The sequence below is a fragment of the Callorhinus ursinus genome, unplaced genomic scaffold, assembly GCF_003265705.2.
Source record: "Callorhinus ursinus isolate GAN/ISIS: 27379988/994484 unplaced genomic scaffold, GSC_fseal_2.0 scaffold50, whole genome shotgun sequence".
In the NCBI taxonomy this organism is placed as follows: Eukaryota; Metazoa; Chordata; class Mammalia; order Carnivora; family Otariidae; genus Callorhinus; species Callorhinus ursinus.
This window is the reverse complement of record NW_027397112.1, coordinates 8,374,888-8,401,535: the sequence shown is the minus strand read 5'-3', so window position 1 is coordinate 8,401,535 and position 26,648 is coordinate 8,374,888. Positions and strand designations below refer to the sequence as shown.

Sequence of the window (26,648 nt, the reverse complement as noted above, 5' to 3'; positions counted from 1 at the left end):
TTCCCATTTTCCATGGCCTGGGTGTCAGCCCCGGCGTGGCCACAACCTGTCCCTGACAGGGAGCCAGTCAGCCACAGACTCAAAGCCTGCTCCCTCGGCAAGCAGGCACCAGGAGGGAGTTTTGGGGGTGCCGTGCCAGGCTCAGCTGGCTACCTCGCCGTTGCTACTAGACAAGAGACTCTTTGACCCCCGGGCGCACTGTCTGCCCCAGGGGTGGGGAGGGAGGGAGGGCAGCATCCGAGGGGCTCATGGGCGTGAGCCCGATGGCAGGCCCGGCGGCCCCTGTCGAGCCCCTTTCCTCACCCGTGCTCGGCACGCCGCTGCTCCCATTCCCGTGGCCGTACATCTTGCTCATGGTGGTGGCTATCAGGCCCTCCTTCTCCGGGCCGCCGTCCCCACTACCGTCCTGGCTGTGGCGGTACAGATAGGACGCCTGCTTCACCGTACGCTGGAGCAGGTGCCGGCGGTAGGCCCTCTGGATCTTGATGGCACACACCTCCTCGTGCTTCCTCTTGAGGGTGGTGGTGATGGGCTCGTAGGAGACCTTGGAGGGGTTGGCGGCCATGAACTTCTCCTCCATGGTCTCCTTGAGAGCATCCATTTCCCCAGAGTCACCCAGGACCTCCTTGGTGAGGGCAAAGAGGATGTCCAGGCAGTGGATTTTGTCCCCCGGCACCATGGGCAGGTCCAGCGTGATGAGCTTGATCTTGTTGGGCTTGGCGATCCTCAGCGGCTCCTGCAGGGTGTCCACGAAGTCCGAGAGGCGGCTGTAGGCAATGAACTGTGTGGCGTCAGGGTCGAACTTCTCCCACGTCTCGTAGAACATCTCGAAGTCATCCTCGCCCAGGGGCTCGCTGCTCTCCTCGGTGGCCACGTTGAAGTTCTCCAGGATGATGGCGATGTACATGTTGACCACGATGAGGAAGGAGATGATGATGTAGCTGCAGAAGAAGCAGATGCCGATGGAGGGGTTGCCACAGTCGCCCCTGACGCTGGTGCCCGGGTTCTCGAGTGTCGGGTCACAGTCGGGGGGCCCGCTGTTGAGGATCGGGTTGAGGAGCCCGTCCCAGCCAGCCGACGTGGTGATCTCGAAGAGGCAGATGATGCTATTGCCAAAGGTCTCAAAGTTGAACATGTCGTCGATGCCCGACTCCTTCTTGACGTAGGCAAAGTTGGACATGCCGAAGATGGAGTAGATAAACATGACCAGAAAGAGGAGGAGGCCGATGTTGAAGAGGGCTGGCAGGGACATCATGAGGGCAAAGAGCAGAGTCCGGATGCCCTTGGCCCCACGGATCAGCCGCAGGACACGCCCGATCCGGGCCAGGCGGATCACCCGGAACAGTGTGGGAGACACGAAGTATTTCTGGATCAGGTCGGAGAGTGCGAGGCCTGCAGGGAGCAAGTGTGAGGAGCGCTGTCCTTGGGGTAGGAGGCGGGCTCGGGGAGTGGGGCGTGGGGCGCATGCAGGGCTCAAGGGGGCTTGGCCTGGTATGCTCCTCCCCGGAACCGAGCAAGAGGAGCACAGTCCATGAAGCTGGGCTCCCCCAGGGTCGTGGGGCCACGGGCTCTGCTGTGCCCTGACACAGCCGGAAGGAGGTGAGATAGGCCCAAGCTGATGGGGTTCAGGGTAAACCGACTCCCAAGGCTGTCTGTAGATGCCCCAGATGAGACAGAGAGGGAGGGCAGCCCTGTGTGTGACTCGGAGCATGACTTGTTTGTGACTCAGTTTCCTCAGCTGTAAAGCAGAGGTGGTAACAGTACCTACCTCCTGGGGTAGTACAGTGTCGGGCAAATAGTAAATGGTCAGTAAATGGTGGTTAGTTGCTGTCGTGATGACACACGTCTGTGCAATTCTGTGTGTGTGGAGCCTGGAACCATCTTCTGTCTTCCACTAGGCTCACGGGCACCCGAGTGCGCATCTACTGGTTTCTAGAAGTGTATTCGTGGGTGTGCAGGTGACAGCCTGCCTGTGGACCTGGCCCATGTGCCTTTTGTGCATTAAGTGTGAACTCCAGCTGCCTATGCACATGTGTCCGTGTACACGCGTGTGTGAGCTTCCCAGGTGCAAGAGCAGGTATGTGAATGCGAGGACGGGAGCAGCGGGCTCCCGCGAGTCTGCCCGGCCCGGCCCCGCTCACCCACGATGGACAGGATGACCACCACGAAGTCGAAGATGTTCCAGCCGACGGTGAAGTAATACTGGCGCAGGGCGAGCATCTTGAGCACGCACTCGCCGGTGAAGATGATGATGAAGACCATGTTGATGTTGTACAGGATGTCCACTTTGAGCTGACTCTGGTCATCTGTCTCCACCATCATGGTGACCATGTTGAGGCAGATCAGGATCATGATGGCGATGTCGAACACCTGCTTGGTCACGCAGTCGTACACCATGCCCTGGATCTTGTTCTGCAGCGTGGGAGGGGTGCGGGGGTGCAGGTGGGTGGATTTTGGCGGGGGGGGGCGGCCGTGGTCAGGACCCACACAGGATGTGCACAGGCGGGAGACACAGGATGACACAACAGCATGACAGAGAGACGGGGGCGGGGAGGTGTTAGGCCTTGCGGTGGAGTCGGCCACGGCAGGGAGGGGAGACCCATCCGGACAAGCCATTCTGGGGGGCTCCGTGGCCTTCTTCCTCACTCTAGGATGCTTCCTCCTCTCAAGGTCCCCCGGCAACCTCTCATCCTTCTCCCGAAGTCACTGCTCACCGGGGAGGGTGTCTGGACACCCTCTTCCTCCCGCGTCTAGGGGCCCTTGCCCCAGAGGCCACCCGCTGAAGGGGTGGGCTGAAACTGGGGCGGGGGGCGAACCAGCGACTGGGGTTTATCAGGTTGCTGTGGCCCCCACACGCACTGCCTCAGTGCGGTTACCAAGAGGCAAGCTCTCCCGCATGGGGACCCAGCGTCACGCTGGGGACACCACCTGGTGGGCAGAGCACAGCCTGCATTTGGCCCCCATGGGCCCCCTTGGGCACAAGGTTCATCCAGGCTGTAGGAGGAGGGGCTCAGAGGGCCGGTACCTGGGGCCGGGGAATTGGCTTCTGAGGCTTCTTGGAGCCAAGCTTCTTCATGGCATTGTAGTATTTCTTCTGTTCCTCCGTCATGAAGATGTCTTTCCCTCCAAAGTATAGTGGGATGGTGCCTGTAAGGCCAGAAGCCCCTCTTCTCTGCCTCCAGGACCTCCCCACCTCAGGCACCACCCTTAAAGCAGCCCGCACCCCAACAGGGGACCGGGAGGGGCCAGAGATGGGGGCTGAGGGAGGGAGGAAGGGGAAGGGGGTCTGCGGGGTCCCGAGAAAGGAGGGAGGGGTGTGGGGTGAGTCTGGGAGAGGACCAGCACTGGCTCATAGCCTGTTTGGGGCCAGACACTTGCCATCAGGGTCTCGTTGGGTCTTCTGAATGACCCAGCTGGGTAGGGAGCACCAGCCTCGTTTCTTAACAAGGTAACCAAAGGTTCACAGAGGCCAAGTCCCTTTCTCACGGTCGCCAGGGAGGGTCTGAACCCAGGCTTGCTGCCTCAGTCATGCCGCCAGCCACAGCACAGTCGCTGCTGAGGCAGCACGTGGGACTATCCGAAGGGAGGGATGAGCGAAGAGAGGGAGATAGAGCCCAGGGAAGGTGGGTGGATACTCATCTTCTTCTTCTGCTGGTTGAAGTTGTCGATGATGACGCCGATAAAGAGGTTGAGGGTGAAGAAGGACCCAAAGATGATGAAGATGACAAAATAGAGGTACATGTAGATGTTCACCTCATACTGGGGCTGTTCTTCCTTCTGCAGAGGCCACAGGACAGGACAGGCTGGGACGGGGTGGGATGGGGAGGTTGGGGGGGCATGTTGGCTGCCCCCTGCTCCCCATCTCACTGTGGGCAAGAAGGGCCTGGGGCCCAGAGGTGGGCCCTTCCACGCCCAGGCTCCCGAGTTTGGGGGCTTCTGAGGAGGCAGCATGGGGCCGGGGATGGGCAGAACTGCCATGGTGTCTCTGGTCTGCGTCCTCTCCCCGGGCTCACTCACCGGCCGCATCTCGGTGAGGCCCACTCACCTCCCGGGAGTCCACGGCCGCGTACATGATGTCCATCCAGCCCTTGAAGGTGGCCTGGGAGAGTGTGGCTGGGTGTGAGGAGATGGCCGTTTCCACCATCCATGAGTCTCCCTCCTCACCCCAGCCTGGTCCTCCCCAGAGCCCCACAGGGCAGGCCTCACATAGAGACCAGAGAGGTCTAGATACTACACAGCACTGGGAGCAGGGCGGGGGGGCCTCCTAACAAAGAGTAACAGTGGGTTCAGGTACAATACGAATCTGGGAGCACTTCCATCCCAGTTTTGTGCAAGGGCAGCAGGTTACACTTACCACCTGCAGGAGGGAGAGGTAGCCTAGACCCACGTTGTCATAGTTGACTTTGACGTTGAGCCAGCGGACCTGGCCTGTGTGCATCAGGCTCTCACACTCAGACTTGTTGTTGACCTCGGAGATGTCAAACCTCTCAGAGGTGGTGGTGTTGATGCAGTAGTAGAACTTGCCGGCAAACAGGTTGACACCCATGATGCTGAAGATGAGCCAGAAGATGAGGCAGACAAGCAGCACGTTCATGATGGAGGGGATGGCTCCCAAGAGGGCATTCACTACCACCTGGGGGGCCGGGGGGAAGGGGTCATTGCCAGATCTTTACCCAGGCCCCTTTGGGACAGGGCTCCCCACCTACACTAACAAGGGCACCAGACAGGGCTGGGCATTGTTATTCAGGGAAGGCTTCCTGGAGGAGGGTCACTCTGAGCCAGGCCTGGGGGAGAAGTCTGCTGGGCTCTATGTTGGGGGTGGGGGTGGGGAAGTGAGGAGTAGGGTTGGGGGTGCTGCTGGCCTATTGTTGAAGAGAGCTCTCTGCTTCGCTGGATCCATCAGCCCAGAGTCGGGGCACTAGGCTTCTCTGGAAGCAGCTTGGCCACGGGTCACTAGGCAGGAGACAAACACTCCTACCTCGGCCCCCATAGGAAACTCAGCCCCCGTGACCCGGCCCCCTGCTCATCTGCTCCCAGCATTAGAGACACACAGACCGAAAAGAAGCCATCGGGGGTTTTCAAAGCGGCAGGACCCTATGCCCCACTCCCCAGCCCTGGCTGCATAGGCCAACTTCACGCTGTCAGGCTGGGCCAAATCTGAGAATTGTCCTTTTTCAAGGAGATGTTGTTTCACGACCTCCAGACAGAGTGGGTGGCACAGACCTGGTAATGCCTGGGGTAGCTCTATTCTTGGCTGGGGCACCAACCAGCTGCATGGGCAGGTCATTTCCCCTCGGGGAGGAGGGGTCCCTGGTTCTGGGGGCAGGAGGACCCAGCATTGGCTGGCCCCTTGCATGAACAGGAGGGAGCCCCTCTGGCTGAGTGCCCTGCTGGCTTGTGACCAGCTGCTTCACAGACGTCTGTCCCTCCAAGTGGGTCTTGTTCCCAACAGACCCCTCTTGGCTGGGGAAGTCCCAATTGTCTCAGCCAAAGCTTCTATTATTTACTGTCACTTCTGTTCTCAAGGGCCTGAGGGAAGGGTGGGCAGGCCCAGAGGCCAGGCACAGGACTGGTCGGCTCACCCAGGTCTCAGAGCCCTGGCGGGCCCCGGTGTGACACCGGGGAGGGGCACCTATACACCCATCGACCTGCCTCTCTTCCTCCCTCCCTGCCCCCCGTGCCCTCACGGCTCCCCTCTGGGAGCTGATGCAGCCTCTGCTGTCCCCCAGCGGTGGCACGGAGGAGCTCCGGAGGGGCTGAGGGCAGGAAGGGGCCCTCGAGTGGTATAGGAGGATGTCTGGGGGCCCTGAGATCTGGCCTTCAGCGGGGCCCAGAGTCTGAGGCTTCTCCTCCCCCCGTGGTGGCTGGAGTACAGACCTGCGCCCCCTGCACCTTGCCCTGCGGTGGCTGCTCCCCCAATCCCTAGCCCTCCTCAGAGCCCCCCCTTGGCACCCACCCTCATGCCCTCAAATCGGGACAGCGCCCTCAAGGGACGCAGGGCCCGCAGCGTCCGCAGGGATTTGATGGGTCCCAACTCCGAGTAGCCCAGCCAGTTGGCCACCAGACTGATGATGGAGACCTGCAGAGGGAGGGTGGGCTGGTCAGGGCAGGAAGGGCCTCAATGCCAGGGCTTTCTAAGCCCCTTGGCCTCAGGGCCGCCTCTGGATTTGGCTCACATCCCCCGGGGCAGACTCACATCCACAATGAGGAAGTCCAGCCAGCACCAGGCATTGGTGAAGTACACCTTGAAGCCATAGGCCACCCACTTGAGCAGCATCTCCAGGATGAAGATGTAGGTGAAGACCTTGTCGGCGTACTCCAGGATGGTGCGGATGACTCGCCGCTGCTCAATGTAGATGTCCTCAAAGGCCTGGGGACGCCAGCATGGCCGGGGATGGCCCGGGCCCGGAAGGCCAGGGCAGCAACCACATCTCCCACCCTGCCTGCTGCTGGGGCTTCCCAGGGGTCTGGCACCGGGGCCAGGCCAGGGGCAGGCTGTCAGCTTCTCCCAGACTCCCCAGGGCCCACGGGTGCCAGATCCCTGGGGAGAAGCCCCTCAGCAGCCCTTCCCCAGGGGTGACACTCAGTCATCTGCTTGGGGGCTAGCACCATGACACATCTTCAACCCTGACCGCCCCCCCCCCCAAGCAACTCAACATTCCAAGGGCCTTCCCACTTCTGCCCTGGCTGGCACCTATCACTGGGGGTGCACACAGAGTCGGACCCCACCTGTCACTTTAAGAAAATGAACACTTTCTACATCATATCTTGCAACCACAAGTGAGTCCCTTTAGGATTCTCTGGGGTCCAGACTGCCCAAGCCTCGTCCCTCCCATGGTGTGGGAAGGAGGGAGCCTGGGAGGGCCTCCTTTGGGCCTGGCACCTGCCTCTGCCCACACCCATCCCCCAGGGCAGTGCTTACCAAGGCTCCGCTGCTGAGCAGGATCATGAAGACGATGAAGGTCTCGAACCAGTTGTGCTCGACAATCTTGAAGCAGGCCCTGCGGAGTGTCCACCACATCTTCCCACGGCCCTGGGAGATGTCCACGTAGAGGATAGGGCAGCGTTGCACACAGGCTGGGGGAGGGAAGGGGCAAGGGCACCACATCACAGGACTGGGGGCTGCCTCCGGACATGCGGTCAGCGTGTGCCCACCGCCTTCCTGGGGATCGGCTGATCCCATTCTCCCCACCCCTAGCTGGTGGACTTCATGCTGCCCAGCCCAGGCCCTGGGGGCAGCAGTGTGTCCACAGGGCTCTCTCCCGAAGGGCTGGGCTGGCCTCTCTCTGCAGATGAAGCCGAGGAGGGTAATGGTCTTAGAGCAGCCGTTCCCAAGCACTGGCCATCCCCAAGCACCAGGTTACACTCAGGGCCCTGTGGGGATTCTGCACGGCAGTCCTCAGGGGCCGGTGTGCACCCACCGCACACGCTTGAGGCTCAGGGGGTCAGGGGCTGGGAGGCATCTGGGCTCTGGCGCCCCTCCCTGGGGCTGTGTCTCCCCCAGGCTGTGTCAGGGCAGGGCAGCATGTTGGGGGGCGGGGTTCGGAAGTTCTGCATGCTTTCGGTGATGCACATGATCCTGAGATGTCCTCGAGGAGGCACTTGGCTGGGGCTGGGCCAGGGCTGTTGCCCCCCAAGGCCCTGGCCTGGTCTGTCCCTTCCAGGGGCTGCCAGGTGAGGTGGTGGGGGTGCACGCACACGGGCTCGCCCTCACCCTCCGTAAAGCACTCCTCAGGCTGCTCCCCATCGGGGTTCTCTTCAGCCTGCTCCTCGGGGTCCTCCTCGGGGGGCTTATAGTCGGCAGTACTGCAGACGGATGAGTTCCCATCGAGGGGCTGCGGTGGCTTCTGCAGGGGACCACGGGGTCATGTGAGCCCTGGGTCCTCCCACCAGGTGAACCAGAGGAGGTCAGGATGGGAGAGGAGGAAGAGGGGGTGGAGCTGACCTACTCATTCATTCATCATTCATTCATTCCCTGAGCCCTGGATTATGGAGCCAGCACTGCGGGCTGGCAGTTCTCTCTTTGCAGGAGAACCACAGTGGCCAAGGCAGCTGGGCTCCTGCCCTCGCGGGGCTTCGATTTGGAGCAGGGCAGGCCGAGACCTGGGAAGGGATGTGAGGACACAGGGAGGCAGGTGAGGGCCTCAGGTGAGGGAGGAGGCTGGGGGTGGCTGAGCCGGGCTGGGGGTCCTGGGAAGCGTGGGGTGGGGGCAGCGGAGGAATAAGGGGTCTGAAGGGACTTTGGAGGGAGCACGAAAGGGGTCAGAATGGAGCGGGGGCTGCCGTAGCCCGCAGGGGATGGCACCGCAGTGTCCTCAAGTTCTGAGCCTTCCCATGCCCAGGGGCTGCTGGGCTGAGGAGCCCGGAAGGAATGGAAAACTTTCCCCAGCAGAAGCTCCAGCCTGGGGCCAAGGAAACGCGATGGGAGTGGGGCAGGGTGGGGTAGGCTGGGGCTCTGGCCTGGCCAGGCCTCCCCCACCTCAGCTGGTGCTGTCCCAAGCCAGGTTCCTGGCCCTAGCCCCCCCTCCTCAAGGGGACCCCTTCATGGCTGGAGTTGAGGTCCCTGAAGGGGAAGATGGAGAGGACAGCTTGGGGGGCAGCCTCTGGATCCAGAACGGTCACCAGAAAATTACGGAGGTCCCCTTGTGCCCAGTTGACAGAAAGGGAAACCGAGGCAGGCATTAGGTCAGCCAGGGCACCCACTAAGCCACTTGCCCTGCCTGTGTGTCCCAACTCCCACAATCCCCCTTGGAGCCTTGTTTGCCCCCCTGAGAGTCCCCAGAGCCTTGGCCCGGGGTGCTCTCCAGCCCTCCCCCACCCCCGCTCCTCATACCGAGGTTGGTGCCACATTTCCCTGGGTATTTATAGCTTGGCAGGCACTCGGCCCCCGGGTAAGTCAGCGTGACACATATCTGGGGGGAATAAGGAGTCAAGAGCTTTCAGAACAAAGTTCTTTGAGACGCCAGTGCCCAGCCAGGCCCAGGGCCGATAGCGTGGCGATGGACGGGGGCCCTGCCCTACCTGAGGTGCTAGTCCTTCCTCTGCCAGAGCTGGAGGATGGGCTTTGGGGCTCAGGGTCTGCTCCCCTGAGAGGCTCAGGCAAGGTCCCGGCCTCAGCCTGAGCTTCTGGGGGTGACTACCAGTCCCTCTGTCACCCTTGCAGGGAAGGGGCAGGAGGAGGGGGCATCTCCTGGGTGGGTGGGTCAGGGCTCCTGCTGAGACTGCCCAGCTCTCTGCTCTCCTTGTACCCAACCCCCTTGCCCCCCCCAAACCCCTCCACCTCTCTGAGTCCCCAGCCCAGACCCAGCACTTTGGCCCACACTGGGAGGTTGGGACCAGCCCCAGTGGGATAGTGGGAGCGACTTCAAGTTCAGAGGCGGGTTAAAGGAGGCCTCTTGGGTCCCCACGCTGGAGCTAAGGTGCCACGGGTAGGAACATCCTGTCCAAGAGCACCCCCTGCTGGTGAGCAGGAACCCAGGTGGAGGTGTGGAGCCAGAGCGAAGGGACACGGGAAGGACAGGCAGGGCCCGTCAGAATAGTGATTGTCAACCACCATGCCCAGAGAGCCTTGTGTGTGCTTATACACAGCATCTCACCTAAAGCTCGTGACCATGCTCTGAGATAGGTGCCATTACCCCAATTTTACAGATGGAGAAACTGAGTCTCAGAGAGCATTTGTGACTTCTCTAGGGTCACGCAAAAATTTGAAGCCATGTCTATGTGACCCGTGGCCCCCTCAAACCAGGTCCTGTGATGGGCTCACCTGGCCATCCTCAGGCTCTGAGAAAGTGTCGGTCTCCTCCTCCGTTGGCATCTCCAGGTCGGACTCCTCAGAGGCAATGGGCACGTGAATGGTCAGATAGGGGTTGTTGATGAAGTTGAGGTGGTCCAGCTCGATGCTGGGGGGAGGGCCGTCAACCAGGCCCACGTGGTTCAGGATGTGATTGTCCTTCTTCAGGTCCTTGTCGCCCTCATCGGGTGGCGGCTCCTTCTTCTCGTCCTCTGGGGCACTCTCCCCGGCCTCCCCGGGCTCCCCGGGCTCCCCGAGGCTGAGCATGATTTCCTTGGGGCTCAGGATCTTGCCATGCAGCAGTCCCAGGAGAAAGGCTTTGGCAAAGCCAATGCCCCACTTGATGCGCCCAATGGCGATCTGCAGGTTGTTCATCTCACCATCCTCATCTGAGGTGGCCAGGCTGTCGGCGCTGAAGGAGCTCAACAGCAGGGCCAAGAAGAGGTTCAGGACCTGGGGAGCAGGGGTTGGGAGGAACCTCGGCTCAGCCTCGGGGGCCTCCACGAGGGTGCCACCTTCAGCCAGCACCAGGGGCCTCAGGCCTCCAGATCAGACCTACCACGTGTGGGGCATTTGAAAGGATATCACCTACTGGAATCCTCACAACTGCTCGAAGAGGTGAGGAGGGTTACTATCACCCCCACTTTGCAGAAAAAGAAGTAGAGCCTTAGGCACATGATAAGAGTCTGCAAGACCATGGCAGAGGCAGGGTTTGGGGAGGCCCACTGGGTGACAGGGGCTCTTTCCAGGACTCTTGTCTTCCACCTCCACTGTTGGGGAAGGCAGAACAAAGAACAGGGCTCTCGTCTTTGAGTTTCCAGGACTTATTGGGACCCTGAATCAGCTGAGCCTTCTTTTCCTGTCTGTTAATAGAGCCAGTGCTCCCCGGTGCTCGGATGCATGTATCCTATTGCTCTGGGAAGGGCATACCCTACTGCTATTCACCCCCTGTTCTCTCCCTGGGATTCCCTGCTCCACCTGGTTTTCTTCCCATTTCCCTACTGAAAGACTTAGGAGGCTACTGGTCTACCCCTCCAGTCTCCAGCCTTATTTTCCAGAGGCAGACATTTGCTGAGCCTCTCCCATTGTGGTGTTGGGGAGCTCCAACCTAGTAGAGACAGACATTTGATCAGATACACTGCAGTGGGTTTGCATGGCAGTAGAGACTGGGGTGCACAGGCTTTGAAACCATGCTGCTTGGCCTTGAACCCCAGTTTACTAGCAATGTGTCCTGAGGCAAATCATATTGCTGCTCTGTGCCTCAGTTTCCTCGTGGGTATAATGGGGGTGATTCCAGTACCCACCTCCTTGCATTGTTGCGAGGATTAAAAGATCAACACACAGTAGGCACTCAAAACATGTTGGCCATTATGTGTGCAAGGACAGAAGGTACCAGGTACAGGAAAGAGTACGATTAACTCTTGAGACCAGCTCAGCATTTTATAAATAAGGAAACTGAGTCCCAGAGAGGTAGAGGGACATGCCCCATGACATCCAGCACAATCAGGACTGAATCCAGGTGTCCAGTCATTGCATAACTTTAGAGGACATCATTCATTTAGACTACAATGTGAATGGCAGCCCCAGCGGTTGCACAGTACAGTGGCTGTACCTTCCACCAGGGAACGAGGAGGAAGGTGAAGCCCAGCTGGGGTGAGGGGTCCTGGCTCCTGTCAGCCAGAGGCAGGGCCGGGTCTTACTCTGGGGACCTTGGGACAGGGCTGGGTGCACGAGTGGACATGAAGGAGTAGGGGAGCCTATATGTGTCCACCTTTGACCAGCTTCTCTATGTGCCTCTCGTGGCCTGGCTTCTACCAGGGGTCCTCCAAGGTCTTCTTACCATCGCCTTACCTACCATGTTAGCATATGTCTTTAAAGTGTGTGTGTGTATCTATATATACACACTGGGGGAGAAGGTGCGGGGGGGATTCCTCCACATCTGTCTGCCCCCTAGCTACTTTTCTGCCTTTGCCCCCAACCAACATTTATTGGTCTTTCTTTCCCTTTGTCGGGGGTGGGTGGGTGGGGGGGGAGAGGCATCCAGTTGCCAGAAACACATCTGAGATGGGAATTAGCTGCTCTCTGGGTCAGCAGGGTTTGCACACGGCTCCTGCCTGGGACAGAAATAGCTGCCTCAGGCAAGGCGCGTAGGGAGGAGGCCTGGAGGGAAGGGGGATGGACATCATGTTCCTCCAGGGGCTCTGAGGGGTGGGTTACCTACGCCCTTGTCATTTCCTCTTCTTCGTAGTAACCCAGGGGAAGTGCCCAAGTGCCACACGCAGGGGACATGGGGCCCCACACTCCTTGGCAGGATGCCTCAGTTCCCTCTGGCAGACACCAGCTTCCGTGAGGCCTGGGCTGGGGGGGGGGGGGGCAGTGGGCGGGGACAGCCCAAGGAGCTGCCGGTGCCACCTCCCCGGGCTGGTCCAGTCCTTCTGAGCAAAGCGAGAGAGCAGAGAGGCAGAGCTGGGCTGGGAAGGAGTAGCAGTGGTGTGCATGTGTGTGCGCACGCGTGCGTGCGTGTGTGTGGGGAGTGACACGCATGTGGGACAGGCACACAGAGGCAGTGGAGAGGTTCCAGACTCTGGAGCCAGACTGCTTGGGTTCCAATCCTGTGCAGGTTACTAGCTTCCCCACCCTGAGCCTTTGCTTCCTCATCTACAAACCAGAGAAGAAACAGCATGTCGCAGTCGGGTGGTGGCGAGCATTGGGAGATAGATACACAGAAAGCACTCAGAATGCTGGACAAATGCACAGAGAGGTCAACTGTCGCCGTTGTTACTGCCCCTGTTGACACCATCATTCTCAGCCCTGCTGCTATTACTGATGCTACTGGCGTGACGCAGACCCAGGTTCTAGTCCGGGCTCAGTCTCACACTCGCTGTGTGGTTCCAGGCAGTGGCTCCTCGGAGCACGGCGCGGACCTGACCTCCCTCCCAGGGTTGGGAGAGCATTAGGGATAACGCATGTAAAGCCCTTTGCGCAGGGACAGGCGCAGGGCAGGAGCCCAGTCCTTGGGGAGGGCAGGGTGACACCTAAGGTGAGGACCTGAACCGTTACTTTCCACCCCGCCCCCTGGCCCCAGCCTTGTAGATCAAGTGCTTTGCTGAGCACTCAGACCACACGCTGAAGGGGGTCACCACCATTACCATCCCCATTTTCCGCATGAGAAAAATTGAGGCCAGAGAGAGGTTAAATAACGTCTCAAGTTTTCCTGGTAAGTGGCAAAAGAGGGGCTTGCAATGCTTTTGAGTTTACACACGTACAGACGGAAACCCACCGCAGACCTTTATAGTCATGCTGGGCCCTTAAACTTACCTTCTACTCAGAGCTACCCACCCACCCCAATCCCGCCCCAAAGTTCTGCTGGGGCATCTTCTCTCTCTCTCCCCAGGCCCCAGGCCCTCTCCCAGGGACAGCCAGCCGGGGTTCTCCTGCCTAGCTCTCCCTGGGGGCTCAGGACCTCATCCCAGGGTCTCTTCCTCAGTGGAGGTGACACCCCTCCCCTCCAGCCGACTCCTACCCCCAGCCGGAGCTCAGCGACATCTGAGAAGCGCTGATCCAGCAGCCTAAGGATTCCACCGGCCTTCGTGGAACGTGGGGACGTGCGTCTTCCCACCCCCCCCAACCCCGTTGCCCAGGGCAGCGTCAGCCACAGCAGGGGGCAGCCAGGCACAGGGCTCCTGGCAGAAGTGCCGCCCACCCTGAGCAGGGCAGGAGTTGTGGGCGTCAGGATGTGGAGACACGCCACCCCGGGGCCCCAGCCACAGAAATGCTGGTCAGCATGATGGCGGCCTGCACCCCTGCTCCTCATGGGCCCCCCTGCGGCTCCTCCCCTACACGAGCCCCACAGGGAAGCCCTGAGCCACAGAAAGCGGCAGGATGAAGGCAGTTTATGCCATCTCTGGATTCTCCCCTCTCCCGGGGCCCAATTCCAGGAACGGAGGAGGGTGAGAGGGTGAGGGAGAGACAGGAGGCCGGGGAGTTCTGATGCCAACCCCGCGTGCCGCCTTCCCGCACCCAGCTGACCACAGAGCAGTCACTTGTTCAAGGTCACACAGATGACAACGGAGCTGGGCCTGGAGCGTGGGTCTGTCTGACTCCAGTTATCATGTTACTTTGCCCCAAACACTAGGTTTCAACAGTACTACTCACAGCGTCGTCTCCGGACCAGTGACAGCTGCGTTGGTTAGAGAAGCAGAGTCCCAGGCCCCGGCCCCAAGCTGCTGAATCAGACTCTGCAGACGTGGGGCCAGGAATCTATCTGGGTTTTAAGAAACTCCCAGGTGCTTCTTAAGCAGGTTAAAATTGGAGAGCCCCTGGGTTAAACCATATAAAATTGCCCTTTTGGGTGGGGAAAGCAGAATACATTACAGTATCAGTGATTTCCTCCAGTTTAACCACATGGGGCAAAGGCCCTTGAAGGACAGCCCCATTTAAAGGACATAATTGAATGCACATGTTTCGGACGCTTGGGTTTCCTGGCGGTGGGGGCAGGGGGGGCGGGGGGAGCCACCCCGCCGGCCTAACTCACCACTAGGTTGCCGATGACCATGACCATGAGGAAGACCGTGAGGCACATGGCCTGGCCGGCCACCTCCATGCAGTCCCACATGGTCTCGATCCACTCCCCGCACAGGATGCGGAAGACGATGAGGAAGGAGTGGAAGAAGTCGTGCATGTGCCAGCGGGGCAGGCTGCAGTCGGCCGCGATCTTGCACACACACTCCTTGTAGCTCTTGCCAAACAGCTGCATGCCCACGACGGCGAATATGAACACGATGATGGCCAGCACCAGCGTCAGGTTGCCCAGCGCGCCCACCGAGTTGCCAATGATCTTGATGAGCATGTTCAGCGTCGGCCACGACTTGGCCAGCTTGAAGACCCGCAGCTGCGGGGCAGGGGGGAGGGTAGGGGCCAAGCAGGGTCCAGGGAGGCCCAGCCTCCCCCTCCCACCACCCGGTCCCACCCGAGGGAGCCCCATCCTTAGGAGAAAGAACTCTCCAGAACAACTCAAAACCCCGCCCCATGAGTGATCTGAGGCCTCAGCCTGCCTCTCTGTTAAATGGGAATACTCCTATCTGACTACCTCATCCTCTTTCTGCGTTCAAAAGAAATAGAGTCCTTATCTCTTAAAGATGGTTTTTTTTTTTTACAAGTGACATTATATGTCAGGATTTGCTTTAACATGCTCCCCCCATAAAAAGTAGGGGCCAGAGGGAATAAGAACTACAGAATGTTGATGGCTGTTGGGGTGGGTGATAGGTGCGCAGACGTTCAGTATACTTTATATGTTTGTGGATGAATGACAGGTCCCATAATAAAGTTTAAAAAAAAAAAAAAGCGTTCCTACGGGGTGGTGGAAAGGCTACTAAACCGGACTCCTGATTCCACTACTAATGAGCTTCCTGAGCCCCAGCCTTCAGGTCTGCAATATGGTGCCTTCTCCACTGTCACCCAAGGTCACTAAGGAGTCAAGCCCAGATGTCAGCTCCCAGGGCTCTCATTTTGGCCCCCAGCCGCCCTATGTGATAAGGGAGGGGGCTTTCTTCCTCCCCATTTCCAGTAAGGAAGGTTCTGAGTGGTGAAGTGGCATGCACAAGTGGCTTCCTGGGGATCTCTCCTCCCATCTTCCCGCATACCCCCACCCTGCCCCTCCTCAGCCTGGCCCCTGGGCCTCACGCACCAGTCGGAAGGAGCGGAGCACGGACAGCCCTTGCACGTTGGCCAGGCCCAGTTCCACCAGGCTGAGGGTGACGATGATACTGTCGAAGATGTTCCAGCCCTGCTGGAAGTACTCGTAGGGGTCCATGGCAATGAGCTTCAGTACCATCTCTGCTGTGAAGATGCCAGTGAAGACCTGCGGGGTGGGGGGCGCCCCACATCACAGAGCCTCAGGGAGTGCAGGGCCTTGGGAGTCACCCCCCCAACTCCCACCTCCTGGCAGAGCCCTGAGCGGGGGCAGGCACTGGTACCCGCGGCCCACACGTGTGCGTGCGTGAGTGGAATGGCCCTGCCCCAGGGCACAGTGGGTACCACCCTCAGGGAGGCCTGAACCCATCCGCTTCTGGCCTTGTGCCCATGGGCCAGTCACTCACTTCTTGGGGGCCTCCCCCCAGTCATAATGTTTAGCACTTATACAGCACTTTGCGGTTCACGTGATGACCTCACTGGAATGCCGATTTCCACGTACTTGTCCCAGAGATGAGAACGTTGACGCCCTGAGAGTAAGCGGCAAGTGCTTGCTCATGCCACCCATATGGGAACGAGTCAGACCCCAAAGCCAGGTCTTGGGGTGCTTCATTCAGTCTTCCTGTCTCTACACCCTACCCTCTCTACCCTGACTGGCAAAACTCAGCAAACCTTGGTGGACTCAGAAATCTAGGGTAGGGGCCAAAAGGGGGCAAGGTCAGGGATCCAGGAGAAGGCCAGAGCTGCCCTCCACAAACCGGGCGCAGGGGTGTAAGGGCTTCCTAGCCTCTGAAAGCTCCCTGGCCACAGCCCCCCTCCTGCCGGGCACCAGCTGCCCTGGTCCACAGCCTGCCCGGGCACATGCTGAACCCCGCCCAGGCGCTGTCCCTGGCCATAGCAGGTGCCCAGACGGCAGCAGAGTGCGGGCAGGGGGTGGGCAGGTGGTGGGCAGGTGGCAGGCTGGGCCCATCACGCACAGCCCGGCAAGTGCACTGTGAGTCCAGAGCACATGCTTGCCTCTCCAACCCAGCCTGGCATGGTTGCCTTAGACATCTCCATGGGATAGAAGTGCCTGCCTCACAGGCTGGGAGTCCAGGGTCTGATGCCCACGCCACGCATATCGTCCACATCCTGCCTCAGGCCCCCAAATCTTATTCTCCTTGGGCTCTCCTCACCCTCAGGGTGGTAGGGGGAGCATCTGGCCCATTTGCCATCTGGAAACATTTCTAAGGGAATGGGGAAGGGCAGGGCAGGGCTGGAGGATGAGGCGGCTTTTTCCCTTTGTCAGGCTCTGCGGGGCTGGAAACGAGGTGATAATGCTCCTAATGGGCAGGGATAAGCAGGCGGATCAGTGCATGTCAACAATAGCCAGGCAGGAAAGGCCGCCGCCCAGAGCTGGCCTGGCCACGCTGGAGAAATGGTAGTGGGCAGGGCACTGGGGTTGGGGGACTATGCCAGGGGGCCTCTTGGGCCTGGGTGCCCAGGGCTCTATGCCCCCACTTTCAGGTCCATTGGTCCCTCTTAGGTCCACATCAACCTCTGAAAGTGGAGACCTGTCACCCATGCCCCCACTCCCCCACCTCTGCCTCCAGGGCATGGCCTGGACCCCAGACCCCCTGAGTCCTAATTTTAAAATGTCTCACACCTCATTCCCATTCTCTCTGCCTCCAAATACTCTAAAACCCAAATTCCACATCCCATGGGTCACCCCATGTACCTCCCTTGTATCTCAACTCTTGCCCCCTATATACTGGGAGGAATAAGCCCAGCTTGTCTCCATACACCCCCCAATAGTGCCCCGTATTTCTGCACAGCCCAGATGGCCCCATAGGGCCCTCTGGCCCCTCTCCTGTCCTGCCTGGGAGTGACACCTCTCCCTGTCCCCTCCCTACCAGGTTGCCCACGGTGAGCACATTGTCAAAGTGCTCTGTCATGGGGTAATGCTCCATGGCCATGAAGAGGGTGTTGAGCACAATGCAGATGGTAATGCCCAAGTCCACGAAGGGGTCCATGACAATCAGGTGGATGATGTTCTTGAACTTCACCCATGGGGTGCAGCAGTTCCATATGAGCACTTTGTGGGCACACTTGTACCACCACGGTGGGCACTTCTGGTGGGCCTCTTCCAGCTCTGGGAGTAGGGTAGAAACACACCTGCTGAGGACCCCCACCCCCACCCCAAGTGTCCTCCATCCCTGACCCAGACCTTAGGTCCCACCTTCCAAGCCTGCTGCTTGAGCTCCACATCTCAAACCAATCCCCTCGCCAAGCCTACTTCAAGCCCCCTCTGGGGGGCGGGGGGGTGTCACCCTCAAGACCTGTCCCTGGAGGCCTCGCCCACATGCCCCAACCCCCCCCAATGTCCTGCCCCCAAAGCCCCGCCTATTAATGCTCCCACCCTCAAACCGCCACCCCCTCGGCCCGCCCTACCTGGAATCCCTTCTCTTAATGCCCCACCTCAGGCTGGACCTTCTTGGCACACCTCACAGAGCCCGCCCCTCAGTGACTCCCACCCTCTGCCCGTGGCCCCGGGGCTGTGATCCTGGCACCGGAGACCCCTGATCTCTGGCTGGGCCCAAGGGTCCGCAGGGAGAGGTGGGAGGCCACCACGGAGGGTTGGGCCCCGTTCCACTTGCTTCTGGCCAATGCCATTCAGAGCGGACCAAGGACCCCCCCCGAGGCCTCTCCCTCCCACTGCCAGCAAAGCTGACCCCTCCACACTGTCCCCAGCCCGTCTATCCTTTCCCACCAGAGTGGCTTTCTGGAAACATCGCCTATTCTTGCCATCCCAGCTCTAGAGCCCTGGGGCTCTGTCAGGCCCCTTCTTGCTGGCCTGTGGGAGTCCGCAGCCTTGGCATGATCTTATTTCATTACCACCAGAAATTTATGAGACGAGTGCTATCAGTGCCCCCCATTTCATAGATGAGGAGAGAGTCAGGAGCAGTCCCATGGAGACCTGGGTTCGAGGGCAGGATTGGGACACCCCAGGAAATTAGCTAATTGGACCTCGCAAAGGCTGCAGATTCTAGTCTGATAGTAACAGCCCCACCCCCAAGCTGGTGACCCCCAAGTCACTGCAGGTGATTCAAACAGTGTCTGACACCCAAAACTTCTCACAGCGATCCCAGCCAGGGCAGCGTTGAGTGACCTCCTCGGCCAGTGACACTGAGCACCCCCTGCAGCATTCTCCAGCAGGGCACAGACCCCCTGGATGCCTGTCATATGAGGTGGGATGAGAAGGTGTCCTCTAGAGGTCTCCAAAGTCCTCTAGGCCCTGCCAGTCCTTCCTGGCACAAGGAAGGGGAGGGGGACCTGAGAAGGGGACCAGATCCCTTCCATGTCAGATTTCCTTCTTCCTTTGCTTCCTCCTCCCCTTTTCCTCCCTCCTCCTATTTCCCTCCCTCCCCCCTTTCCTCTCATCCATCCACACACCCATGTCTCTTCCCATTCACCCATCTTTCAGCCCATCCATCCATCCGTCCATCCATCCGTCCGTCCATCCATCCGTCCATCCATCCGTCCGTCCATCCGTCCGTCCATCCATCCGTCCGTCCATCCGTCCGTCCATCCAACCGTCCGTCCGTCCGTCCGTCCATCCATCCATCCAGCCATCCACGTCTGTGTCTGTCCACCCTGTCCTTGTTACCTTATCGCGTTCTTTCCCTGGCACTTGTAGGGCAGTATGGGGATTTGGGGGAATCTGGGACTCTACCTGGGCAGAGTTTGACCTTTGACCTCTAACTTCTGTCCAGAAGACATTTGAGGAGGATTTCCAGTTTCCAGAATACTGGGCCTTCCTGGTTAGTATGATCCTCCTGTCCTTCCCCATTGCCTTGGCAGCCCCTGAGGTCCTCCCCTGGAAGCCTCCAGTTCCCATAGCAGCCTGGCCTTGCAGCCAGAACTGGGCAGGGCTAAGCCAGGATTATATTTATCACGGCCATTTCTTTGATACCTATATTCAGTTACTGTCTTTCCGAAGCTGGGCCCAGCCAGTCGCCACCTGCCCGCCCCCCGCCCAGGAGCCCGAGTGTCCTGATGGGCAGGGCAGCCAGAGGGGTGTCAAGCACTCACCTTCCATAGCATCTGAGATACCACTGTCTGCACTGCAGCTCTGCCGGGGCGGCCCCTTCTCCCCCAGCGACGTGTCTAGGCTGCCGTTGCAGTCTTTGCCGTGGGCTGGGTCCCCATCTGCCTCCCCGCCTTCCGGAGCCTGGGCAGGCTTGGCCTGTGGATCAGCAAGGGTGGTGGGCACGGAGTCCATCTCGGAGCCCGGTGGATGGACTAATGGACTCTCAGAGCTTCTTTCCAAGTCCTGAGCCCGGTGTGGTGGTTTGGGGAGCGACCTCAGGGGTGATGGGATTGACAGGGTAGGGACCAAAGTGACTGAAGACCTTCATCCCTGAAGACCCACAGCTCTCGGAAGCCTTGACTGACCCCACACTTCAGGAGGTGGTGAGGAAATGGGCGGCTGCACGCCGGGGCCTCCCCAGGACCCACCTCTCCCTCAGCATGGGCCCCTTATCCCACCCAGAAAGAATCACGAGACCATAGATATTTGAGCTGGAAGGTCACTTCAGGTTTAACTACTCAGATGCCTTGTTGTTTACAGGGACACTGAGGCACAGAGCTGCGGATTACTCTTTCTACTGCCTGGATGCCTCCCATCCCCACAAAGCCCCCAGCCTGGGGCCTTGTGCTCAGCCTGCCTTGCAGCCCCCACCCCATGCCTCTCCCTCACCCTTAGCCTGCCCAGGAGAACCCAGGCTGAGGGCCTCCTCTCCCTGAGTCCAGACCTTCCCCAGCTCCTCCTGCTGCTTTTTGAATTTCTCCAGCATCTGCTGAAACTCTTCTTCTTTCTCCTGATCTTCGGCCAGGGTGGCCTCGTTCTGCTCTGCGTATGCCATGGCCACCACCGCCAGGATCAGGTTAATGAGGTAGAAGGAGCCCAGGAAAATGATGACCACGAAGAAGATCATGTAGGTCTTGCCAGCAGCTCGAAGGGTCTGGGAAGAGAGGGAGAGGGAGAGGGAGCGTCCCATAGCCCCCTGCCTGCTTTCACCCACTACCCCTTTCCACACACCCACTGCCCAGATAGGTAGACAGGGAGGGTCGCTCACAGAGCCTGGCGATTTGAGGACCTTGAGGCAAGGGATAGCCATCCTTGGCAGGCTAAGCCACATTCTGGGGAGCTTCATAATACACACTTGGGACCCAGACTTTCCTGGTCTCCTGGCTCAGAGAGCCCTGAGGACCTGAGACAGACATCTTGAGATTAGAGAGCCAGGATAAGAAAAATAAGAAAAGGGGGGTGAACACGGGCTTTGGGGTCAACTTGAATCCTTCCGTTGCTACCGTGCCTGGCATCTAATAAGACTTCAACAAATAATAGTTGCCATTATTATTATTATCATTAATATCATCAGTGTTAGAAACATTACCAGGGACCAGAAGGCACTGCGGCTCCAGACGCAACCCGCCTACCACGCAAACAGTAGAAGCGAAATAATTGTGTGGCGGCAGGGTTGAATTTCTAAGCTACCCTACTGGTTTCTGTGAGGCCTGGGGGTTCTGTGCCAGGCCCAGATCTCAGCGCTTAAGGCGAAGGTGGCGAAGGAAGAGAAGGCCGTGGTCAGATGTGGGCAGGTCCCCAGTGTCAGAGGCCTCCGAGAAGCTGTCTGCAGGGGTGCTGAGGGGGGTCTCAGGGAGGAGGGGGCCTTGTTACAGGTCCGGCCACGCCCTGAGGAGGCTGTGGGGCTGGGGTGAGGTGGCGCTGGGCCTTCGAGCAGGGCGGGGGCAGTCGTACCAGCTGGAAGAGGTTCTCCCAGTAGTCCTGGGTCATGAGGCGGAAGAGGGCCAGGAAGGCCCAGCTGAACGTGTCGTAGCTGGTGTAGCCGTAGTTGGGGTTCCGCCCAGCCTTGATACACTCGTAACCCTCAGGGCAGTGCCTGTGGATAAAACAGGCTGCTGGCTTTAGGGAGGGAAGAGAACGCCAGCCGAGGAAAAGACGGGGGGCATCCCAAGAGGAAAAATCCTATAGTTCTGTCCACGTCCCCCAAACAGGGAAGGGTTCCATTCACGTCCACGGGTTTTCCTTACATTCCCCTCCACCCCACGTCCTTGTCCCTAATCAGCTCCCGTCTCCTGACACCCCTGGGACACCTCTTCCCAGTCCCCCATATCACTCACCCAGCATCGCTGCTGTTCCCACAGAGCAGGGCGTCATTGGCACCCTCCAGGAAATAGAAGTTCCCTTTGGGAGTCAGAGGCCACAAAGGAGACAGGTCACACACGTGGACACACTGTGGACACTCGCACCCACTGCACGCCTGGGGGCACATCTGTGTGCACCACATACACCAAATGGAGGCTCTCTGGCTGCCCCTGCCCCTCCTTTAAGGTCTCTGGGTAGATGCACTCCAGGGAGCTCAGCCGCCTCCGGTGTGTGTGGCTGGGCGGTCGGGACGCAGCAGGGGCACAGAGCCGGCCGGACGGTGTGTGCGCACACCTGCGTGAGACGCCCAACTGAGGGGTGAGCAGGTGGGGGGAGAGCTGGCATCCAGGCGCCAGGTTGAAGAAGGGGTACCTTTTCCTAATTCGCCAGAAGGCCTTGTATGGACTAACTGTGGCTGTGTGAAAACGTGTGGCTCGTGTGTGTGGTTGTGGAGTATGGGGTGTGACTAGGCGAGTCCGTGGGTGGCGGGTGGTGGCCCTGCCAGGGTGCCAGGAGGTCATGTTATGGGGGAAAATAAGGAATGTGTCGGTTGGGGAATGGGGACAATGGGCTCCTGCTTTTCATAGGGAAAGCTGGAGGATTTTCAAAGCCATGGGGCATTCATTGGCATGCTCACCTTTTGAGAAAGGCATTTTTTTTAAAAGATTTTATTTGTTTTTTTTTTTTGAGAAAGAGAGAGCGTGCATGGGAGCATGCACGAGCAGAGGGAAAGGGGAGGGAGAGAGGGGCAGACAGAGAGGTAGAAGCGGACTCTCTGCTGAGCAGGGCGCCCCATGCGGGGCTCGATCCCAGGACCCTGGGATCATGACCTGAGCCGAAGACAGATGCTTCACCGACTGAGCCACCCAGGTGCCTGAGAAAGGCACTGTTGCCTCAGTTTTAGAGGTGAGGGTTCTGAGGGTTAGGGAGACCAAGTGACTTGTCAGAGTTTCCCCAAGCTGGTAAGCGATGGATTTAAGCTTCGGTGCCCCCTGCTGCTTATCCCACGCGAGGGGCTGCCCTAGGGGCTGGGACAGATCCCCCCTGGCCTCCACAGCCCGCGCCCTTACCTTCGTCACTGATGTAGGCATCCCAGTCAAAGGTCGAGTTGCTGGCCCAGCTCTCATGGCTGTTCCCCGTGTCGTTGCCGTTCCACGTGTCATTGCCGTACCACATGTCGTTGGCATACCACGTGGTGTTGGTGTCATTGAAGGGCGGGGGCCAGCGCACGCACTTCTGCCGCAGGTTTCCCATGAAGAGCTGCAGCCCCACCAGCGCAAAGACACTCAGGCAGAAGACGGTGAGGATCATCACGTCCGACAGCTTTTTCACGGACTGGATCAGGGCCCCCACAATCGTCTTCAGCCCTGACCAGAGGGAGGGTGAGGGTAGGGGATGCGCAGGGTGAGAGCCCCCTCTCCTATCCCCTCAAGCCTTTGCCTACACATCGTCAAGGCTTGAGGTATGAGGGGCACCACTTCCCTGAAGCCTCCCCAAATGAGCCCACCCCTCTCCCATCTCATCCTTGATGTGGAGCCTTTGAATGGCCACAGAATCTCGGCCACTAGAAGAATGCACTGTAAGGACTTCCCAGGTTGTTGCCTGACTCGTAGAGCAACACACAGGCCCACGGTGGAGTTGAATGTCACCAGGTCAACACTCCCAAACTGTGGTTCTACACAAAACTGATCTCCCCAGCTGTGCCCTTAAAAGAAGGGGTTCGATAAATGTTTGGGAAAGGCTCAGTTCTAGATTCTACTCTTGGAGCATGACTGTAGATTAGCCTATCAAAGGCTCTGACAAGTCCTGCAGAAACAAACACACACTTTAATACATTTTCTTAACTTACTTGACAAAAGAACCCTTTTTCTTATAATGCCTATTAACACCCAAGGAACAGTCCCTCTAGACTGAGCTGGAGATCTTATTGCAACCTGCCCCTTTGGACAGACAAAGGCATAGAAACTCTTACAGACTTCCAGGGATGGATTCCCATCGTTTATGGAAGAGCCATAACTTCTTCTTTGGGCCTAATCAGAGTGTCTCTCACTTCCATATCAGTTCATTTCCTTTCCTTTTTTTTTTTAAGGTTTTATTTATTTATTTGACAGATAGAGACTTAGCAAGAGAGGGAACACAAGCAGGGGGAGTGGGAGAGGGAGAAGCAGGCTTCCCGCCGAGCAGGGAGCCCGATGTGGGGCTCGATCCCAGGACCCTGGGACCACGACCTGAGCCGAAGGCAGACACTGAACTGACAGAGCCACCCAGTCTCCGCAGTTCATCTCCTTTTCTCATCCTGATGTGGAAAACAGGGGCTCAGCAGCTGCCTTATCAAAACCCTCCAAGCTGGGAGGATGCTGGAAGCGTGGTATTGAGGACCGTAGCCTTCACCCGGTGGCCAGAGAGCAGTGTGGCCTTCGGAAAGCACTTCCCCTCCCAGGGCCTGTCAGGGTCTCACCTTCCTCAGCCACAGTTTGAGGGCACTGGGCTAGGGGAAACACACGGTACTTTCTAGCACTCAGACCTAATTCTCCTCCTCCCAGGGTCCGTCTCTTTTCAGACCATCTTCCTTTCCTTTCGTGAACCTTGTCCGGTTTCTCCATGTGCCTTTTTGAGGATCTGGGTTTTCAGGATTCTATTTATTTCATGCTTCTTGATGCATTACTTTGGGATTGCCCTGGCCTGGGATTGCTCAGTGGGCATGGGGCATGTTCCTTATTGAGCCCTCGGGGCCGGCACGTTCCATCGCTCATTCCCTTTGTCTCTCTCTCGGGGTGGGGGGGGGGTTCTCTGCTCTGCCCAGTCTGCTCATTTTATTTAACACACATCCATGCACATTTAATCCTCGTAACACCCCAGTGAGTGGGACTATTATTAGGCACATTTTATAGAGGAGGAAACTGAGTCATAGGCAGGTTGAACCACTTGCCCGAAGTCCAAGTTAGGAAGTAGTGGAGATGAGACTTGAGCTCAAGAAGTCTGGCTCCGAGTCTGTGCTCTAACCGCCTTGCTGTGCTGCCTCTCAGACACCCAGCCTCCAGCCTCCAGCCCCTGCTCCTCCCTGGCCATGGGGCCCCCCCAACTGTGTCCAGGTTTTGGTGTGAGAGTGTTGTGACCCTGGGTCAGGCTCCTGGACCTGAGGGTCAGGTTCCAGGCCTGGGCACTGGTAGGGGGAGGCCCGCTGGCTCAGGCAGAGGGTCCCTGCACCTTCCCAGTACCTGGGATGACCGTGATGGTTTTCAGGGCCCGCAGCACCCGGAAGGTTCTCAGGGCTGAGATGTTGCCCAAGTCCACAAACTCCGTCAGGTACCTGGGCAGGGGGGTTGGGGTGAAGGTTGTGTCAGAGTCGGGAGTGGATGTGAGGGCAGAAATCATAGCTTCTCTAGGCCCGGAATGAGGATTGCTGAGGAATCCTTGTGGTTGGGGTTACCACAGGGGTTGGGGGGGAAGGTCAGGTCAGATACCCCAAGGTTCCTCTTGGGTCCTGAGAGCTGGGGAAGACAGTGCAGGAGTTTTGCTGGGCGTGGGGGTGGCAAGGGTAGCCCAGCTCTCCCAGTGCGTGAGGCCTGTGGGATTGGGGCCCAGCACTGCCGCCTGTGGTTGCACAGACAGTGTGGAGGCTCATGGAGGGGGCATCAGGAGAGCCTCCCTGCCAGACCCCAGAAATGGCAGCTCCCGGGACCAGGTAGCTCACCGCACCCCTGCCCGTCACCCCCGCAGCCCGCCCCTCCCAGAGGGTCCGCCCACTCAGCTGCCCTCTTTGAGGCCTGGTCCTCTCCCCTCACCCTCCTCCACCTCGGGATGCCCTCCAGGCCCTGCTCACGCCATGGTGATGACGCTGAAGTCCAGCCAGTTCCAGGGGTCCCGGAGGAATGTGAAGTTGTCAATGCAGAAGCCCCGGGCCAGCATCTTGATGAGGGACTCAAAGGTATAGATCCCCGTGAACGTGTACCTGGTCGGGAGAGTGTGCCCAGGGCCAGGGGTGGTGAGGATGGGCCTCCCAGGAGGGAGGTCACAGCAGTGAAATATGCCGCCCCGGGGGGTTGAGGATATTGGCGTGAGTGACAGTGTGCACCACCCTGGGGTCTTATGGTGTTGATCGGGGGGACAGTTGCAGTGTGTGTCTTCCTGGAAGACAAGAGCCGTGCCACTTGGGGCATCCTCGGGGTGCAGACCCCTGGGGTGGGCTATGCCCCAGACCAGGGCAGGGTGGCGGGAGGGGGCCTCCGAGGAGGAGGAGACTTACTCCACGTGCTTGGACCAGGAAGGCGGGTTGCTCATGGTCATGAACACACAGTTGGTCAGGATGGTGATCATGATGAACATGCTGAACAGCGTCAGGGGGAGGGTCAAGGAAAGTGAGGGAGCAGGTGGGGAGGGAAGGTAGGCGGAGGGCCTCCTCGCCTACAGCACCTGGCTTTGCCCGCCCCTAACCCCTTCTTGCCCCTGCACTCGCCCCGCTTGGCCAGGATATGAGTGGATGAGCACTTTGATGGCACCGCGTCTGATGACGCTGAAGGGGCTCAGCATGTAGAGGGCGGGCGTAGCAGAGAAGCGGAAGATGGCCTTGCCCTTGTTAAGGACGATGAAGGTCTGTGGCAGAGAGAGTGCTGTGAGGTCTAGGGACAGGCAGACAGACGGACGATGGACAGGCAGGGAAAAGAAACCCTACTGGGCCCAGACCTTCTTGTCGCTGTAGTAGGGGTCCAGGTCCTCCAGGGGGATGCCGATGACCTCCGGTGGGGGGTCCCCGTAGATGAGGGGCAGGTTCTTGCCGGCCTCCAGGTCGCTGCGCGGCTTTCTTTCAGGCTCCTCGATCTCCATCTGCTTGTTCCGCTGCTGCCGGGCCTCCTCCTCCTGCACCCGCCGCTCTATGGCTGCCAGGGACTCCCGGGTGAAGGGGCGCAGGCTCTCAGGGCCCAGAGGCACCAGGGTGGGCAGAGATGAGCTGGCCAT

The 26,648-nt window shown here is 59.1% G+C and overlaps 1 protein-coding gene across 1 annotated transcript; it reads right to left on the bottom strand.

Moving 5' to 3' along the window:
* Positions 1 to 26,648, bottom strand: SCN4A (sodium voltage-gated channel alpha subunit 4). Its single transcript, XM_025890292.2, has 24 exons — positions 26,376 to 26,648; positions 26,167 to 26,285; positions 25,939 to 26,028; positions 25,516 to 25,644; positions 24,911 to 25,002; positions 22,763 to 23,059; positions 21,668 to 21,731; positions 21,285 to 21,426; positions 20,275 to 20,484; positions 19,553 to 19,706; positions 17,374 to 17,612; positions 15,477 to 15,650; positions 14,325 to 14,681; positions 9,764 to 10,243; positions 7,715 to 7,847; positions 6,923 to 7,077; positions 6,197 to 6,370; positions 5,957 to 6,079; positions 4,355 to 4,633; positions 4,046 to 4,099; positions 3,640 to 3,777; positions 3,026 to 3,130; positions 2,142 to 2,412; positions 1 to 1,392 (listed from the first exon to the last, which is right to left on the bottom strand). Exons 1-24 carry the CDS (start codon positions 26,646 to 26,648, stop codon positions 167 to 169), a joined length of 5,478 nt encoding a protein of 1,825 aa, XP_025746077.1. The 3' UTR covers positions 1 to 166.

Coding starts and splice junctions, on each gene's coding strand:
- SCN4A (XM_025890292.2), bottom strand. CDS start 26,648: ATGGCCAGCTCATCTCTGCCCACCCTGGTGCCTCTGGGCCCTGAGAGC. Junction 25,003..25,515: donor TTCAGCGTCATCACCATGGC/GTGAGCAGGGCC, acceptor CCCCCTGCCCAG/GTACCTGACGGAGTTTGTGG. Junction 6,371..6,922: donor TGCTCAGCAGCGGAGCCTTG/GTAAGCACTGCC, acceptor TGGCGTCCCCAG/GCCTTTGAGGACATCTACAT.